The sequence below is a fragment of the Peromyscus leucopus genome, chromosome 9 (genome assembly GCF_004664715.2).
Source record: "Peromyscus leucopus breed LL Stock chromosome 9, UCI_PerLeu_2.1, whole genome shotgun sequence".
In the NCBI taxonomy this organism is placed as follows: domain Eukaryota; kingdom Metazoa; phylum Chordata; class Mammalia; order Rodentia; family Cricetidae; genus Peromyscus; species Peromyscus leucopus.
The window spans coordinates 55193047-55210896 of NC_051070.1; the positions used below are offsets into that span (position 1 = coordinate 55193047).

The following is a 17850-nucleotide window of genomic DNA, read 5'->3' on the forward strand; positions in this document are numbered from 1 at the left end:
ATATGGCAAGCCATCTCTTCAGCCTCTTAGACAGCATTTGTTGAATTATTTGGGCTCAAGTCCCTGAACAGGACCACTTTGGTTATCTGATAATGCTGATGTGTTTCTTTGACTGAGGGATGATTGGTTCAGGTCCACATCTGCTCAGTTCTTAGCAAGTACTTCTCCTTGAGTATAGCAGCTGTCCCTTTTTTATAGGATGACTTCTTTGCCAATACTTTTTCCCATTTGCTTAAGCCTTCTCTCCTGTCCTGTGACCCAGAGCATTTTGCAGAACCTGAACTTGAGAGGCCAGGCAATCTTCAATACTGTGCACACCTACGGCCTCTATGTGAACTTCAAGAACTTTGTCTGTAACATCGGCGAGGATGCGGAGCTCTTCATGGCCCTGTATGACCCAGACCAGTCCACCTTCATCAGGTAATGGAGACCCATGTCACTGGTGCTTGGTCTTGCAAAGTAAAGTTTTCCCCTGCCCTTATCCCGGAGCCCTTCACTGGGTTTGAGACATCGAGATGTAGACAGTGGGTGTAGTCACTTCTGACAATAGAAAATAAACTCCTTTGGGCTCTGAAACCTTTGTCCATGGATGCTGGCACCATGCAGCTTCAGAGTGTGTACTCTGTAGGGTTTAAAGGGTGAACGGAACTGCTCAGGATGCAGACGCAAGGATGAAGGATTCAGAAGACCCTAGGAGGGGAATTCAAGAGATGAAGTGAAACACCATGGGAACTCATGGCCCTGAGACTGAGCTGTAGGATATGGCAATGGCGGGTGCCTGTCCTTGTGTCTCTGTCCAGGCCCATGCAATTCACTGTTCCAGCTGTGAGCTCTCATGTCAGCTGTCTGAGTGATGATGTGTCCATGAAGGTTATAAGCAGTTATAAGATGGTTAGATGGGGGCTATGTGTTTGGGAACTCTGCAACCCAGCTCTCCCATGAACCCAAAACTGCTGGGGTAAAAAAAAAGTCGACATAAAGAAAGACTAAAGACTGTGGCTGAGCCCCAGGGTGACCTTCACTGAACAACTTGAGGATTTGTTGAACAAACTCCAAACAACTCGGTTTGAAGATTTATCCTTAAGAACGCTGTAAAAAGTAATTCCTGGGGCCTAGGTGTGCTCAGCTCATAGACTGCTTTCTTAGCATTCTCAAAGTCCCATGTTCAATCCCCAGCATTACATAAACCAGATGGACGCCACAGGAAAGGTGGAAACAGAGAACCAGCTACATAGTGAGTTTAAGACGAGCCTGGGCAGCATAAGACCCTTTCTCAAAAAGTAAAAATGGTTACCAAGTCACTTGTATGATGTGGGCCGTGAAGGGTGGATTGGGACTAACTTACAAAACGAAGCTTTTATAAATGTGGCCTCTTGAGACATGGCTTCCCTGACTATCTCAGGCTGGCCAGTTTACTATGTAGCTCAGGCTAGCTTCAAATAATGATGATCAGTCTCCAGAGTGCTGAGATCACAGGCTGGAGCCACCATGCCCAAACTCTAAAATTAAACTTTCGCTGGAATGATGACCCCAGACAAAAGAACTCATGAGATTCCATGTCTGAGCTATCTTGAGCGGTGTTTGCCACTGTATAGCTTGTTCTCTGTAGTAGGGAGTCTTTCAAGTACAGAGGCCCCACATGTATGGTGAGTGTGTGTGTGTGTGTGTGTGTGTGTGTGTGTGTGTGTGTGTGTGTGTGTACACGCGTGCGTGTGCTTCCTTCCACAGCACCTGCCTCCTCGTGAGGCACTTCCGCCCCTTGCTGTGAGCAGCCTCTGCCCCAGATGCCCTCTCACTAAGAGTAATTTCTTTTTCTTTTTTTTTTTTTTTTTTGCTGCTAGTGAGAACTACCTAATTCGCTGGGGCAGTAATGGGATGCCCAAGGAGATAGAGAAGCTGAATAACCTCCAAGCAGTGTTCACTGTGAGTCCTGCCTTCTCCATAAATATTTTTTTGCATTCATTTATTTTCTGTGTCTGTGTATATCCATGTGTATGGGTGTTTTGCTGTGGCCTAAGTGTGTGGAGGTCAGAGGCCAATTGGCAGAAGTAGGTTTCTTCTTCCACTAAGTAGAACCCGGGTATAGAACTCAGGTCCTTAGTCTTGGCAGCAAGCACCTTTATCCGTGGAGCCTTCTAACCAGCCCAGTCTCACTTTCTGTTTCTTCAGTTTCTTACTGTTTCAGTGGGATGCAAGTGATAGATGTATGGAAAGCGTAAGAGACGGGAAGGAAAGCCATCATTGTCGTATGAGTGGGCGTAGCCCTGTCACTTGTTGACTTAGTGAGCATATTCTAGGTGCCACATACCAACCTGCACACTTGAGACCATCTGAGAACAAAGCAGGGAAAGAAACCGTGTTCTTGAGCGGCGTTTGTGCGGGTGGATCAGACACACATAAACAATCCTGACACAAGTGGGTGGATTATCAACGACAGCAGAAATCCCGAGGTGACAGGGGCTTTGCCAAGGTATTGCTGGGGGAGGCTTGTGTTTCACTGGTATATTTATTCATTTAACTTTTGTTCTCAACTTAGTTGTAGTTGTGTATTGATTTTATTATCATGAAAATGGTTTCCTACTCTTGGTCTTTTTTTTTCTTTTCTTCTGGAGATGATAATAAAATCACATTCTTTCCCCAGCATCCTTTCCTCCCTGCAGGCCCTCCACGTGCCTCTCCTAGCTCTCTTTCAAACTCATGGTCTCTCTTTTTTTTTTTCATTAATTGCTGCCACACGCACGTATGCATACTTAACTTTTGGTATGTATGTGTGTGTATGAAGTGTGTGTTCCCGAGGTCACACAGGTGTCCTAGTTCATGTGCAGAGGTCAGAGGTCAGCGTTGGATGTTCGTCTTCCCCTTCCACATTGTTTCAAGACAGGATCTCTGCACAGACAAGGCTATTCTAAAGATCCTCCTGTCTCCACCTCCCATCCTCTCTGGGAACACGAGGATTACAGATGTGTGCCACAGTACTTGGCTTTGCACGAGATCTGAGGATTTGGATTCAGGTTCTCGTGCTTACATGGCGAACACTTCCCACATTGAGCCACCTCCCCCACCAGGAAGCTTCTGCTTTCAGTAGATTGTTTCAGGGCTGGGAGTAGGTATCTGTGGTAGGGCACACCCTTAGCATGCACTAGGCTGTGGGTTCAATGCCCAGCACTCCAAAGTACGAAAATAGAAGACATTTGAGGAAGATAATGAAGTTGAAGAGAGTCAGCCATGCAGATTACTAACTGAGCATGAGAGCTCCCAGACCAAGGTCACGGTGAGGGCAACTGTGATCAGACCTTTTCCGAGAACCTTGCTCTGAGTGGAGAGAGGGTTCCTAGTCTCTGCAGGGGGCTGCTGCGTGCAGCTCAGGAGCCTGGCAGTGCCTGAGGCTCTAGTTTAGACCTGGCAACTGTCTTCCTCTTGGGTTAGAACTTTCTGGGCTTGACTGTTTTTTTTTTTAAGAACACACCTTGGGGCAGAAGGGGACCTGGGAAATCTTGTTAGTTGGGTCCCCAGCTCTGACTCTCTTTCCCTTCTCCCATCGACCCATACTAGTGCTTCATCACCTACTCTTTCCGAGTCCAAGACAAGCAAAACCCAGTTCCGGTGACAATGATGGCGGCGGCCGCCGCCAGTGACGAAGCGCTAGTCTGGCCCCTCTGTCGGCCTCTCAAGTCTAGCACCCGCGCCGGTTCTCCGTCCCTGCACAGAGCCCTTCCTGTTTCTACCCCTGCAAACGCAGGCACAGAATGCTCTGCAATTTCACACCAGACTTCTGTAGTATTTGTTCAGTTTTGAAACCAAGTGGGGTTTTCCCCGGCCATCAACCGTTGTTTGTGGGACCATGTGTAAATTTCTTAGGCACTGTTAAGTCTTTGGTTCATCGTTGAATCAGTCTTAACTTAGTACAGTTTCGATTGCCCTTGCCTTTCCTGCTCCCACGGCTCTCCCAGCCAGCCAGAGGGTCATCTAGTATGTAAATTTCATGTCTAGCCGTTTCAATGAAATCAAATGTGGTGGCCATTCCCTTGGTCATTAAACAGTCTTCAGAACTCATCTATAAATGACTCTGTATTATTTAATGATATCAATATGCTACGGTTTATAGAAGCTGCCACCCAGTGTGTCTATTTTCCATTAGTAGAAGCTCTGTAGAGCCTCAAGCAGAGATTTGGGGTGGGTGATTACTGGTGTGTATTGCTGTCTCTGTGACGTGTCTTTACCCAATTACAGGGCGTAGATTTGGAGTGATTATTTGAAAAGTAACTCTTGATTCAGTAAGAGGCTGGGGCTGCTGTTTCCTAAAAGGGTTCTGAGATCTAATGAAGTTATTTCTGAGGTTAAGTGAATGAGATCTATGAGCTCCTTTCCAGGTCACTCACCCCTCCTTCAGAACACACACACAGGAGCCTCAGCTGCAGACAGGAACATTTCCACCCCCACACCTCTTGCTGTTTATTCCCTATTTATATATATATTCTCAGGAAGCAGGTGAGGAACCTCACATAACCAACCCTGGGTTACACTTGCCTCTCAGATTGCTTAGAAGGTGAGCTGGGAGCTGGGAGGAGTGCGGGGTGGCCCTTACCTGTAATCCCAGCACTCTAGAGGTGAAGGCAGGAAGATCTGGAGTCCAAGGTCAACCTCAGTTACCTGTCAAGTCCAAGGCTAGCCTGGGCTCTTACAGGCTTCTGTCGATGCCCAGTAAGTGTCAGCATCATGCAAGTGTTTATGTCAAATGACACTGAGATGTGTCTTGTACTAAAACATACTGTGGAAGGACCCAACGTGTCAGAGAGTGTCCTGGTTTTTAACACCTTACCCACCTCTCAACTGTAGAGGTGTAGGCTGACTCTGATCTAGTCTAGAAATGTGAAGTAGGGACCAGAGAATAAAAGAACACTGTTTATAGGTAAAGAGATGCTAATTTTCTCTGTTGCCACAGTAGTTTTTGGGTGGGTAGGAAGAGAGGCACTGTTCTGGTGTTTCAGCATGGGGTAGTGTCCTCTGAGCAGGACAAGACAGCCAACCTCTCTCATGTATTCTCTGCCTGCAGGACCTCAGCAGCACAGACCTCATCCGGCCACGCATCAGTCTTGTGTGCCAGATTGTCCGGGTGGGCCGCATGGAACTGAAGGAGGGTAAAAAGCACACCTGTGGGCTGCGGAGGCCTTTTGGAGTAGCAGGTATAATGAAAGCCCAGAGTCCAAGGAAAAGAAAAAGGGTACAGCTTCTGGGGACCCCCTTCTTTGCAATTTCTGAAAGACCTAAATGTAGAACCATCATCTAATGCAGCATTGGGCAAAATCCCATTTGGGGCATATTCCAACTGAATTGAAAAGCCAGGTCTCAAAGAAACATCTGCACACTTGCGTTCACAGTGGAATTATTCACTCAGGGGTGCATCGATAGATGAATGGATCAATAAATGTGGTGTATCCATTGAAAGGAATTTTTATTCAGCCTTAAAAGGAATGGAAATTCTGACTCATGCCACAATATGGCTGAGCCTTGAGAACATTCAGCTAAGTAGAATAAGCCATAGACACAAAATTTCAATTGCTATATGATTCATTTATATGAGTCAGACTCAGAGAGACGGTTGAATGGGATTGTCAGGGCTTGAAGAGAGTGAGGGAATTGCTTACTGAGGATAGGGTTCACTTTGGGAAAATGAAAGAGGTGTAGTGGTGGATGATGATGATTGTTATACAAGGGGAGTGCACATACTTCCACTGAACTGTACACTTGCAGGTGGTTAAGATGGTAATTTCTATGTTGTGTGTATTTTTACCACAATTATAGCAGGGAAAAGAGACAGAGAAAAGGAGGTAAATGGCCACTGGTGGGCAGACAGATGGCAGGAGGGCCCTCTAAACACTGGAAGCAACAGATCATGGTGTCCTGGTTGGTCTTGGGCTCACAGCTTCCGTGCCCCAGGATGGCCGGTTCTCTTCGCTTGAGCCTTGTGTCCTTGAGTCTCGTAGCTACTGATCTTGTAGCCACTGGTTCTCCTTTGTGCCCCGCAGCACGTCTCACCCACAGTGGGACTCCATGCTAGCGTGGGCTCTGCTGCTGTGCTGTGAACCACTGCAAAGCGTCCTGCCTGCTTAGGAGACTCACTTTCCAAAGGCAACTTTGTGTCACTAAATGCCTTCAAAGAGGATCCAGATGAGTTTAAACCAATCCTCGGGACCCCCTCAGAAGCCCCGTACCTTTGTAGTTTCTCCTAAATTTCAAGAACATATATTTTGTCTTTTGCTGACATTTGGATCAGTACTGCTTTTGGAACGTCGTCAATAAAATGTTAAAACTTGGCTCCTGGACCAGGGCCAGATAGTCCATGTTCATCAGTCTTCGATGTGGCTTCTGTGGGTAAGGAGGTGACCTCGCTGTCCCATAGGCCTGCCTGTGTGCCATGTCTTTTGAACTGTGTCCATCGTACCTGCTGCTCAATTAGGGAAGCAGTGATGCTTTTGGGTTGGCTTTTTGAGACACAGTTTCATTCTGTAGCCCGGGATGGTCTGGACCTTCCGGGGATACTCCTGCCTCAGCTTTTTGAGTCCCGAGATTATGGGTATGCATCACCCCAGCTTGTTCAGCATTGCTGCTTTATCGAGAGTTAAAGTGGAGTGTCAAAAGAGACAAGGGACCCAGGACGATTTAGCCATCCACATGGCAGTGCAGATGTATTTATTTTTCTACGAAAGATGTATTTGAGGTCATTGCTGTTCATAACAGGCCAAAGAAACTAAAACATTAGACCTGAGGCTTTTGTCTGCTTTTCTGTATTAGTATATGTGTGTGTGCATGGGAGTCGGGGTGAGTGTGTATGTGTGTGTATGCATGGGAGTTGGGAAGAGTGTGTGTATCTGGGTATTGAATGCAGAAAGGACTAATCATGAGCCAAAGTCAGGTATCACGAGATGATGACAATGACAAATTCTCAGTAGTTTTGGTCCAGTTTTTCTGTCTATTAGGGGTAACAGCAGGCTGCATGTGATGCCCAGCTGGGTGCCCCTTCATAGCTGGCACCTGCATTATCCCCTGGCCTGCTAGACTGTCTTGCCTGAGTTCTTTTGGGCATTATTATGTTTCTCAGTACTTCTCTTGTCTACAGACAGGCTTTCTTAGGTGTGGAGAAATGGGTTGCTAGGGTGTTTTATGGTCAGACTGTAATTTATTAACCAAAGTTTCACCTCTTCCCAGGGCCCTGCCTCATGTCAGCCAGCAGCTTTGCGGCCTGCTTATTAATCCTCTCTGTAGCTGGTCGTCATCGTGGTTATGTGATTTGGCTTTGTGGTCACTGTTAAATTCACACCCGGGCTTTGCTAAAAACTTGAAACTAATTGTGCAGGTGTGGCTCAGTGGGACCTTGCTTCCCTGGCATGTGCAAAGCCCTGGGTTCAATCCCACCACGGCAAAACAAGAAACAAAGCAAAGCAAAACAAAAAAACCAAATGAACATAACCAACAACAAAAACAAAACTTGTGACCAAGGACAAATTAACCCTTTCCATTCTTTAAGGTGGGGCGCCTCACATCTGTGTAAGTGAGGTAATGAATGCAGCAGGCTTACCACCTGGCTTTAGTGAAGTACTCTCCTGGGGTGGGGCTGGGAGGAACCAATTACTGATGGTTTGTTTTGTGATACTCTTAAAGCTTATGTAGAAACCAAGAGTCTATCCAATCAAAGACACAGGTGGCCACTTCAGGTCCTGAATTTCTCTCCAGACCTTTATTTCTTCTAACAGACCTGGAGAAATGTGTGTTCTCTATGGCTTTCAGCAAAGGCTTACGAAAAAATAGATAGATAGATAGATAGATAGATAGATAGATAGATAGATAGATAGATAGATAGATAAAATCAGGCTTAAGTTTTACTGGAACATAGCAATAGCAGTTCAGTCTTACACAGTTGTAAAGGTGTGTCCTGCAGGGTTGGATATAGAAAATCTGAACCCTTCATGGCCGTTGTTCTGCTGGGTGTGGCATTTCAGGTAATTGTTATTGCTCGGTCCCTGGTCCCTTTCTTCCTCTGGGGTCCCGGGTTTGCCAATGCCATCCTTTTCTATACAGCTCAGTGAGGCATGAAGCCATTAGTGTCTCTAATGTTATTTATCTCTCTTCTAGTGATGGATATTAGTGATATCATACACGGGAAGGTGGATGATGAAGAAAAGCAGTACTTTATTCCCTTTCAGCAGTAAGTATCTGGCGTTCATCCCTGGCGACTCGAGATACAGGTTAGCCATTCAAGTGGGGCGTGAATGCAGAAGCGGGTGGGAGGAAGCCTTTTCGTGATTGGAGAGGGAAAGGCTTCTCTGGAAAACTGTCATCTCGGACCTCTGCAGAAGACATCATAGGGCTTCACGCTAGACCCAAAGAGGGTAAACGGAGCATTTCCTGACTCAGTAAAATAACTGGAAGAATAGAAAAAAAGGGCACACATGTATCTGCACTGGAATCCAGAGAATGATGTCATTTGACTGTCAGAGATGCTGCAGAGCATCTGCCTTTTGTTGGGTTGAACAAGTTTGACTAAGAATCACATGACTTCTCAGACTGGATGATGCCTATGAATTGTCAGGACAATCTTGTTAGAATCAACGTTTGCTTTAGTAGGTCTGACTGCGTCTGATAAGCTGAGTATTGCTAATGACGGGCACTGGTCCAGAGACCACACTTCTAGTAAGTAGCAAGGGGCCAGGCGGGAAGAGTGTGAAAGGCTGGTTAGGGTTCCTGCAAGGAACTGGGGAGACAGTCTGGTAGGACAGGGCAGGGTCAGCTCAGCACTTGACCCAGGGCTCCATCCTGGGCTGCAGGAACTGGAGCCATCCATGCTACTGGGGTCTATAAGAGAACATATCTCATCCCTGTAACTCTGATGAGATCAGATGTGAGCATTGTGGCTGCTCTAGCATTCAGCACACACGATGGTGGCCTAGGAAAAGGGAAGAGGCCCAAATGTTTCTAGAAATGACCCCCATTGGGAGTTACACGCCAGTTACAGGACATTGTCTCATCTGACCTGCAACGGTCACTGCAGATCAATAGAACAAACGGAATTTCAGAAGCCAGCCTGAGGATATTTGAGTAAACAACAACAACAACACACACACACACACACACACCACATAGAAAAACTACGTAAATAAAAATTTAAAGCCTTGAAATTTAGATTTTATGAAGAATGTATCACTTAATTAACTTATTTTATGTTTTGGTTTATTCCTGCTTTTTGTTGTTTCCTATTTTTTCTTACAATAAATATAAATAAAACTATAAATGATTGTATTTAAAAGACAAGAATTATATTTTTTCAGTCTTAAGTCTTGTACCTTTGCCCTATTCTAAGTTAATTGTATGGAAGCATACGTGAGTAGATTTTTTTTCCAGAGGCCGCTACTAATTATTTTTATAACATACACTTAATAATCTTCACCCTACTTACCACTTTCTCAAGAACATGAAGGACTCAGTATTTCACATAGTTTGTTCCTGGTATTTACTGATTATCCGATAACTTTGGTATCGTGAACTACTGCCCCTTACACACACATGCACATGTATGCACACACAGCCATGCATTACTTAATCAGGGTACGTGGTCTGAGAAATTCCTCTTTAGACAATTTGTGTCAACATAGAGTATATGTCTATAAAGTAAGGAAACTACAATGTCACATGGTCACAGAGTCTTATGGGACCACCATCAAGTATGCAGCTTCTCATAGGTGACTGAAATGTGGTACATGGCAGTGTGCTTGTGTGTTATGTGACATATTTAAATACGTTTAGACAGGTATATTAGATGGATTGAATTCATCACCAATATATTGAATTAAATTTATAAATATATTAAATCTAATATAGTAAGCAGATCAAATACACTGAATAAATATAAATATATGAAGCAGAGTTGGGCACAGTGGTACCTACCTGTAATCCCAGTTACTTAGAAGGTTGAGGCAGGAGGATTATGAATGTGAAGCTAGCCTGTGAAGCATAGTGGGACCTTATCTAAAAAAAACAAACAAAAAAACAAACAGTTGCACATTTTATATAGAGACAGACAGATACCATAAATGTAACATGTACATGTATAAAACTGTCATATCCATGAATACTACAACTTTTTCATATATAAACGTTATCAAGATTTGCATTCACAGACAAAAAAAATCTATATGAAAATTCCTTTATTTATATTCACCTTTATGGTGGCCTTCTTCCTTTAGTGTTTAGCCTCCCTGCCTAACTCCTGAACACTGGCCATGTGGCAGCAGTGAACTCCGAGGTGGTCCCACTGGGGAATAGCATGTGCTTTCCTTAAAGTCCCCACAGAGCCCAGCCCTGACTTGATTACCACCCAGTGTGCAGCAAACAGCCACTGAATAATGATGCTCGTGTTCCCCACTGCATCCCCTGGCATGTCCTCCTGCTTTCCTGAGCTGCAGTGGCTTATGGTGAGTGGGGTTCATTTGTGAATTCTGCTAGTCCACCTGGGAGAGCCACTCAAAGAAAACAGCTCCCTATACCCAGCCCATGTTGTAATATGTTTTATCATCTGGTACAAGGATGTACACAAATCTGTCTGGTAGGCAGAGGGGGCTATACACTATTGCATATCAACAGAATGATTTGCAGTTGCTGGTGGCAGCTTCAGGAGAACGGGGACTGTGTTTGGTCCTTTGCCCTCCCCCTCTGTGGACCTCACCTGACGTGCTCCTTCCACGGGATATCATTTGCTGACTGGCCATTGCATTCCTACATGTAATGTCATTGAGTAGGAAAATACCTTCCCAATGTCCTGCATACCTGCTGTATCCATGTGTCAAATGGCCATGTGATGTGGGCCTCAAGGGGAATAGGATCCTGCAGAGCATACTGTCAGGTGGAGGTAGACCCAGCAGCCAGGCTTCCTGCCCCTTGGCTCTCCCTTCAATCCCATCCCAGCAGCCAAGTCTTAAGAGCTTGAGCACTGTCTCTGACTTTAACTGTTTAGCTTGTCCTTGAGTGTTGACCTGAACTTCAGCTGCTTTAACACTTGGCCATGGCTGTCCACCCCCACCTTCTTTGCCTCAAGTCATTTCCAAGACAAGTTTAGGAAGAGAAAGTGGAAAGATTGTTAAGAGCTAGAGGAGCAGGGAGTTTGTTATGAGACTGTGTCTCCTAGTAATATAAGAAGCTACACCCCTAAAGCTTCACCAACATGACTGCCCAAAAGTGTCCTGAACAAGAACGACACCAATGGACGTGCCCAAGTGGACGAGGAAAAGCCCACAGAGCCTCCATCCTACCCAGAGAGCTACAGGCAACAGAGGAAAACCGGGGGCTGGAGAGGTGGTATCCCCCAGGGAAGAACACACGGATAGGTCATCCAGTGCCAGAGGTCAGCCTTGAAAACATATACAGATAGCATTGTATGGACTGAACAGGATTTATTTAGGAATATACATGTATATACATAGATGTATGCAATAACAATGAAAAAAGACCATGAATCTGGAGGGAGAAAAATAGAAGGGAGAAATGTTGAAACTATACTTAATTATATTATAATCTCAGTATACATATGATACACACACACACACACACACACACACACACACACACACACACACCATGGAAGAACGTAGGGAAGGAAATACCAGGGACAAAACTACAAACAGTTTCATGTAGTTGACCACATTTTCGATTGTATTGCCCAATCCTTATAATCTCGGATTAGGCAACAACACTTCTTGCCACAAGACAGAGTTAAGTGTCCCAGTGAGCGAGGCAGAGGAGATTGGCTTAGAGACAGAAGGGGAGAGTAAACGTGGCATTCGTCCTTGGGGAGTTCCTTTGCTTTGAAGGCTGCGACAGAAGACAGAAGGCTGGCGAACTGGTGGGTCCGCATCAGGTCACTTTGGCAGGTTGCCCTTTTGGAGGAACTTGGTCAGCATCCTTGCTGGAAACAGCCTCTTTGGGGAGAGTTAGGCTGTCACCTCTCCATGCTGAGGTCTTGGAAGGTAGATATTCTGCTGGGCTATATAGCCTTTGCTGCGTTTGCCCTACGGTGAGTGACTCCATGTTGACTTTAGCCTGGTCTGTTGGGGGCCCATGCCGGAACTTAATCTAAAACAACAACTTCCTGTAATTTGTATTTGACACCAGAGCCCTCTGGTGAGGTTTTGTTTGTATTTCCAGATTGTGCTCATAAAACTTCCGTGTTCTCAGGTCATGCTCTAGAGACTCTCCCTGCTCCTGACTTTCTCCTTACCTCTTGTGTCTTCCCCAGAATTGCCATGGAAACCTACATCCGCCAGAGACAGCTCATCATGTCGCCCTTGATAACCTCCCACGTGATTGGAGAGAATGAGCCGCTCACTTCGGTTTTAAATAAAGTGATAGCTGCAAAGGAAGTGAATCACAAAGGGCAAGGTACGCAGCCTGCCCAGGCCGAGGGGACTTTGGATAGGGTGGGAGGGGACATCCAGAGCAAGGTCCCTGGACTGCCCTTTCACCCTCTCCCTGATACCAGACAGCCCTCCTCAGGCATCTCCTGCTGAAGATCCTCAACCATTCACCCTCCCTAATGGTCAGGCTTGAATTTGGAAGTTCTGTGGAAAAGGCTTTTCCCCCACGAGTCTTTTCTTCTGTCCTCGGTTCCCAGTGTTAACTCAAAGTAGATGTGCCAACAAGAAGTGATTCAGGAGAGAATGTGCACTGTGCCCCCTGATAAGCTTATTCCTTTACATGTTTTCTGAAACTAGGGGACGGAAGCAATCCAAAGAATATCTGTTAATACGAACTTAGAGGCTGCCTTGCAGAGCTTTTAGATTTTCTCAGGAACCTCCATGTACCTGTCTTTTGATAGCTTCAGCTAAGAGGAGTTCTTGTGGAAATGTTTCAGATCCAATAGTAGGGAAAAAGAGTCGCAACATTAGAATTCAAACGCCAGGATGGTCACCAGACACGAAAGGCTTTCAAGACGGTGCCACTGTTTTTCACTACTATTACTGCTCTTTAAAACGAAGGCAGTCAAGAAAACACACTATTTTCAGGGTATTTCGTTTCTCACATATCACAGTAGAAAGAAATAAGAGCAATAAATAACCTGAAAACAGGTAGATTTTTTTCCCTTTTTTTTTTTGCATGTTTCTGTGTGTGTGTGTGTGTGTGTGTGTGTGTGTGTGTGTGTGTGTGTGTGTTTACATATGTGTGGGCACACAGGTAGGGGTGTGCATGCACGTATGTGTGAGAATGGGGAGGTCTGCGTCTTACTATTTCAGCTAATCTAGCTAGCTAGCTTCATCTGGAAATCCTGTCTCTGTCTTCTGAACACTGGAATTATAGGTGGGCCATCATGCCTACCAGCAATTTATATGGGTGCTGGGGTCTAGACATTCACTGCCATCTCCCACTCGCTGCTTTTTAGAGCTTTCAATTTAAGAATGTAATTTTAATTAAAGTAGAACATTCTTATACTACTCAGATTACTGTTTACATATGATCTCCTTTTCGGAACAAAACAGAAAACAGTGCCATTTCTTTCTCGCTACTGAACAGAACAAGCCTCTTTGCAGATGTCTTTTTATTCACCACAAATACCTCGTAGTGTGTGTGATGTGTGGTTGTATAACATTCTAATGTTTAAAATGTTCAAAGCCAAATTTATAACAAATTTAACTTAAATATTTTGATTGGGTTTTGTCTGTCCTTGACAACTGAGCAACAACAATTTCATTCCGCAAAGTAGGATTAGTTTTCTGACAGGCTTAAGAGGGAGAAGGGAAGGAGGTAGGGAGAAAAAAAGGTAAAAGCAGTTGGTTGGGGGCAATCAGATTATTTTTAATGTAAGCAGTGAAACAAAGGGGCATCAGCCTGTGTCTTGCAGGGGCCTGTCTAGGACATCTGCCCAGCATCGTTCTCTCCTGATTTCTCAGATGGCCAGATAACAGTTTAGTTTTCTTTTAAAGCTGTAGAACTTGACCACGAGTGACTCCATTTTAACATCTAGCCTGATGGGTTGGCGGTAGGCACCTAAGTATCTTCTAGCTGGTCAGCACTGTAATTGAAGCCAGCCTGCTGTGGCTCTTTCTGTATTGATGCTTCCTTCACTGTTCAGGAACTCCCAGAAGTAGGACTTCTGCGTTAGTGGTGGGTACAAGCTGCAGCACAGATGAGGCCCAGGCATTGCCTGCCCTGGCCCTCAGAGTGTTTCTCCTGCATGCCCTGCCTGCCCTGTGTGAAAGGCGGCAAGAAGACTCTGGTTGCCAAGGACTTAAATAAGCACCCTGAGTCTGTGTTGCCCAACAGCTCCATGAGTTTCCTGGTCTCCCTTCTCAGATCTTATAAGGAAGATAGTCATTCTTCTGTCTTCTTTAAGACACATTTTCTAGTTTGGGGTTTGCTAAAATCTCCACAAACTTCTGCTACTCTTTGATTTGTGTATTCAGGTCACGTTTCTTTGTGAGGATCTTTGTCATGGAAATTATTTTATAGCTTTGTAGATTTTATGTGTATCAAAACTTTCAGTTTATATGTGGATAATTATTTTGCTTTTACATTTGTTTCCCTAGTTTAAGGCCTAATTAATTAATTAATTAATTAATTAATTAATTCCAGGGCTGGAAATAAGGCTCAGGCGTTAAGAGCACTTACTGTTCTTCCAGAGGACCTGGGTTCAGTAACTTGTACTATCTGTAACTCCAGTTCCAGGAAATCTGATGCCCCTTTGGATCTCTTCAGACACCAGGCATGCATGTGGTACACAGACACACATGCAGGCGAAAACACTCATACACATAAAATAAAAATAAATCCTTTTTAAAGAGGTTGATTTTCAGAGATTTAACAGCTGCTTGCTTTTCTCCCCTTTCAACATCCTCTTTGTCCTGTTTATTTCTCTGTCACCTTAGAGACTTACCTTCATTAACATGTAAGACATTAAGTTGCCTCTGTTTTTTAGTAGCAAGAAAGATACTTTTTTTGAAATTAGTTTTTAAAAGATGCCTGTTTTCATTTATGTCTGAATGGGTGTTTGAGTATCTGCCACATGTGTGGGTGCCCACAGAGGACAGCAGAGAGTACCAGATTTCCCTGGGAGTGACAAACAGTTGTGAGCTGCCCAACATTGGTGCTGGGATTCAAACTTGGGCCTTCTGAAAGTGTTCTTAATCACTGCACCATCTCTCCAGGCCCCGAAATTCATTTCTTTATTCATGATTTTTCCTGCCTTTGCCATGTGTTGTATATACAATCCCACAGTTTCCACTGATGTCCATAACTCTGTTTTTTTTTTTTTTTTTTTTTTTTTTTTTTTTTTTTTTTTGGTTTTTCGAGACAGGGTTTCTCTTGTGTAGCTTTGCGCCTCTCCTGGAACTCACTTGGTAGACCAGGCTGGCCTCGAACTCACAGAGATCCGCCTGCCTCTGCCTCCCGAGTGCTGGGATTAAAGGCGTGCGCCACCACCGCCCGGCTAATGTCCATAACTCTTTAGCTACTACTGCCACATACATCGATATCAACTAGGATAATCTTTACTCTTTGTCCTCCACTGAACTCAGTGATGTCTGTTGCCTTCTCAAGTACATCAGTCCTCTAGTGAGTTTGAAGGAAGCGTCAGTGAAATGATGTTACCCTGGGAGGATTATATGTTTATCATCAGGTATCTGCTTGATCTGACACAAGCTTCTGTGTGTGTATTGCCAAGATCATACAGAAGCTTGTCCTTTTTTTTTTTTCCTTACAGGTCTTTGGGTGTCCTTAAAGCTACTGCCGGGTGACCTCACACAGGTTCAGAAGAACTTTTCACACCTGGTGGATAGATCAACAGCAATCGCTCGGAAAATGGGCTTTCCAGAAATAATCCTGCCAGGTACACACTTGGCTTGAGTCCTGTTTTATGTTTCTTTTCCATGTCGGAAGGAAGGATTCCCTCTCTTCAGACAGTTGAGACAATCTGGGTCCCTCAGAGGACAGCATTTAGGCATCAAGAAACTGGTGTCAGAGAGTTGCAGCACCCTAAGAGACTATTCAATGGGCAAGACCAAGAAAACACCTTTAAGTATCACTTAGCATTCTCAACACACTCTTTGCCATCCTGTTCTGCACACACGCTTCCCCAACTTGACTTCCTTCCCAGGAAGCAGTCTGGTGATCCAGTGTCTTCAGTCCAGGAGACTAAACTGCTTCCTTGACAAGCACTTTTTCTCGATGACAAGCATGTCATCGGCTACGTTGGGCCCGAGTGCGCAGCTCCATCTCTGAGATGCTCTGTTCTGTTCCCATGAGCTCTAACTGTGCTCTGCTCACCCATTCTGCACTTCCCCGTTCTTCCTCTGCTCTCATCTTTTTACCACATGATAGTGACCTGCAGTCATAGTCTCCCGAGTCCGCTGACTACACCCATGTGCGTCTCTTGTCTCCATAGTAGCCCAAGGGAATCATACTCTGAGGAACTTGATTCATAATCATATGAACTAATTGTTACTAATGAGACTTGTGGACAGCCAGTCATATCACATGTGAGAATTCTAGAAAGCCACCTTACTGTGTGCTCCACGAGAACCAATCTTTTGAGAGTCATTGGGATCTTTTTTCATCTTTAGGACGTTAAGGGGCAGGGGTAGTTTGTTACAAACACATCTCCTGAGTGTGAAGGGTGTTTTAGTGAATACTCATAAAATGAGTAAGCATTTCTGTAAAAGGGAGGTTGTCTTCTTTTTACATAAAAGCAGCTTCATCCATGGCAAAGCTGTTTTCACCTGACTATAAACTCAGCAGTATCTGGGGGAAACGTTTTGCTTTTTTTATTGTTTAGATTTGTTTTTGAGAGAAGTTCTCACAGTGAGCCCAAGATGACTTGGAACCTGAATCAGTCTTCCTGCCTTAGTGTCTGGTTGCTAGAACTATAGCCATGCACTACTACACCTAGATGTCTTACGGTTAAAACAAGTAATTGTCTACATTATTCTCTTGTAAGACGGCTTCACTGTTAGACAAGACAGGAATCTGAAAACAGAGAAATTTACTTTTTAGACAAGTTGTCTTTGTCTTGGAAATACTGAAATACTCTTTATCAGCAGGATTGACTCAGAATGCCAGGGCTGTCATGGGCTTTAAAACTCCCATCTAGGAAAACTGTTTCCATGCTGCTCTGTAGATCAGCTCTGAAAGATCCCCTCAGGAACTCTACACTACAGAAGTACATGGGTTGAAGATATCACTCAGTGGTGGAATTCTTAGTTGGCATAGATGAGGGCCTGGGTTCCCTTCCTAGCACTGAAGAAGAAGAAAAAAATAGAGAAAGAAAAAGACAGTGGCTAGCTTGATTCAGTGGTGCCTGCCTGTACCCTGGCCGCTGTGGAAGTGAGTCAGGAGGATCATGAGTTAGAGGTCAGCCTGTGCCGACACTGTTGACTGGTCCTTCCCTCCTCTGAACATTGCCTTCCCTTCTCACTAGAGACACCAGAGTCTCCTTTGTCCATTCCCCTGAGCCTTTTCCAGGCACCTTCTGTTTTCCTTAGTCATTCTTCAGTGTCTGGTCCTTTAGCCCTGCTTACTTGTGGAAGGCTGTCTTAACAAACACCATAGAAAAGGCCCCATGACAGTGGGGATTCACTCTCCCATGTTTCTGGGGGCTGCATGCCCAAGATCAAGGCATTTGCATGGATGAGCTTCCCTAGGCTTGCAGACAGCCATCTCCCACTTTGCCTGAGTTCTCATCCCCTTTTATAAGGATACCAGTCATAAAGAATGACCTAAATTCACTTTAATGACCTTTGAAGTCAATGCCCTGTCTCCAAATACAGGCTTCTGAAGACCTTGGGCTCTAATATCTGAATGGAGGGAGGCACAGTT

The 17850-nt window shown here is 44.8% G+C and overlaps 1 protein-coding gene across 1 annotated transcript in view; it reads left to right on the top strand.

The window, feature by feature from the left end:
* The window catches only part of Dock5 (dedicator of cytokinesis 5), a 192667-nt gene that overhangs the window by 99915 nt on the left and 74902 nt on the right, over nt 1-17850 (top strand). Inside the window, exons 8-13 of the mRNA XM_028883189.2 lie at nt 263-420; nt 1842-1923; nt 5054-5183; nt 8131-8203; nt 12284-12426; nt 15740-15865. Coding sequence (XP_028739022.1) covers nt 263-420; nt 1842-1923; nt 5054-5183; nt 8131-8203; nt 12284-12426; nt 15740-15865 — 712 coding nt within the window. The remainder of the gene's footprint in view (nt 1-262; nt 421-1841; nt 1924-5053; nt 5184-8130; nt 8204-12283; nt 12427-15739; nt 15866-17850) is intronic.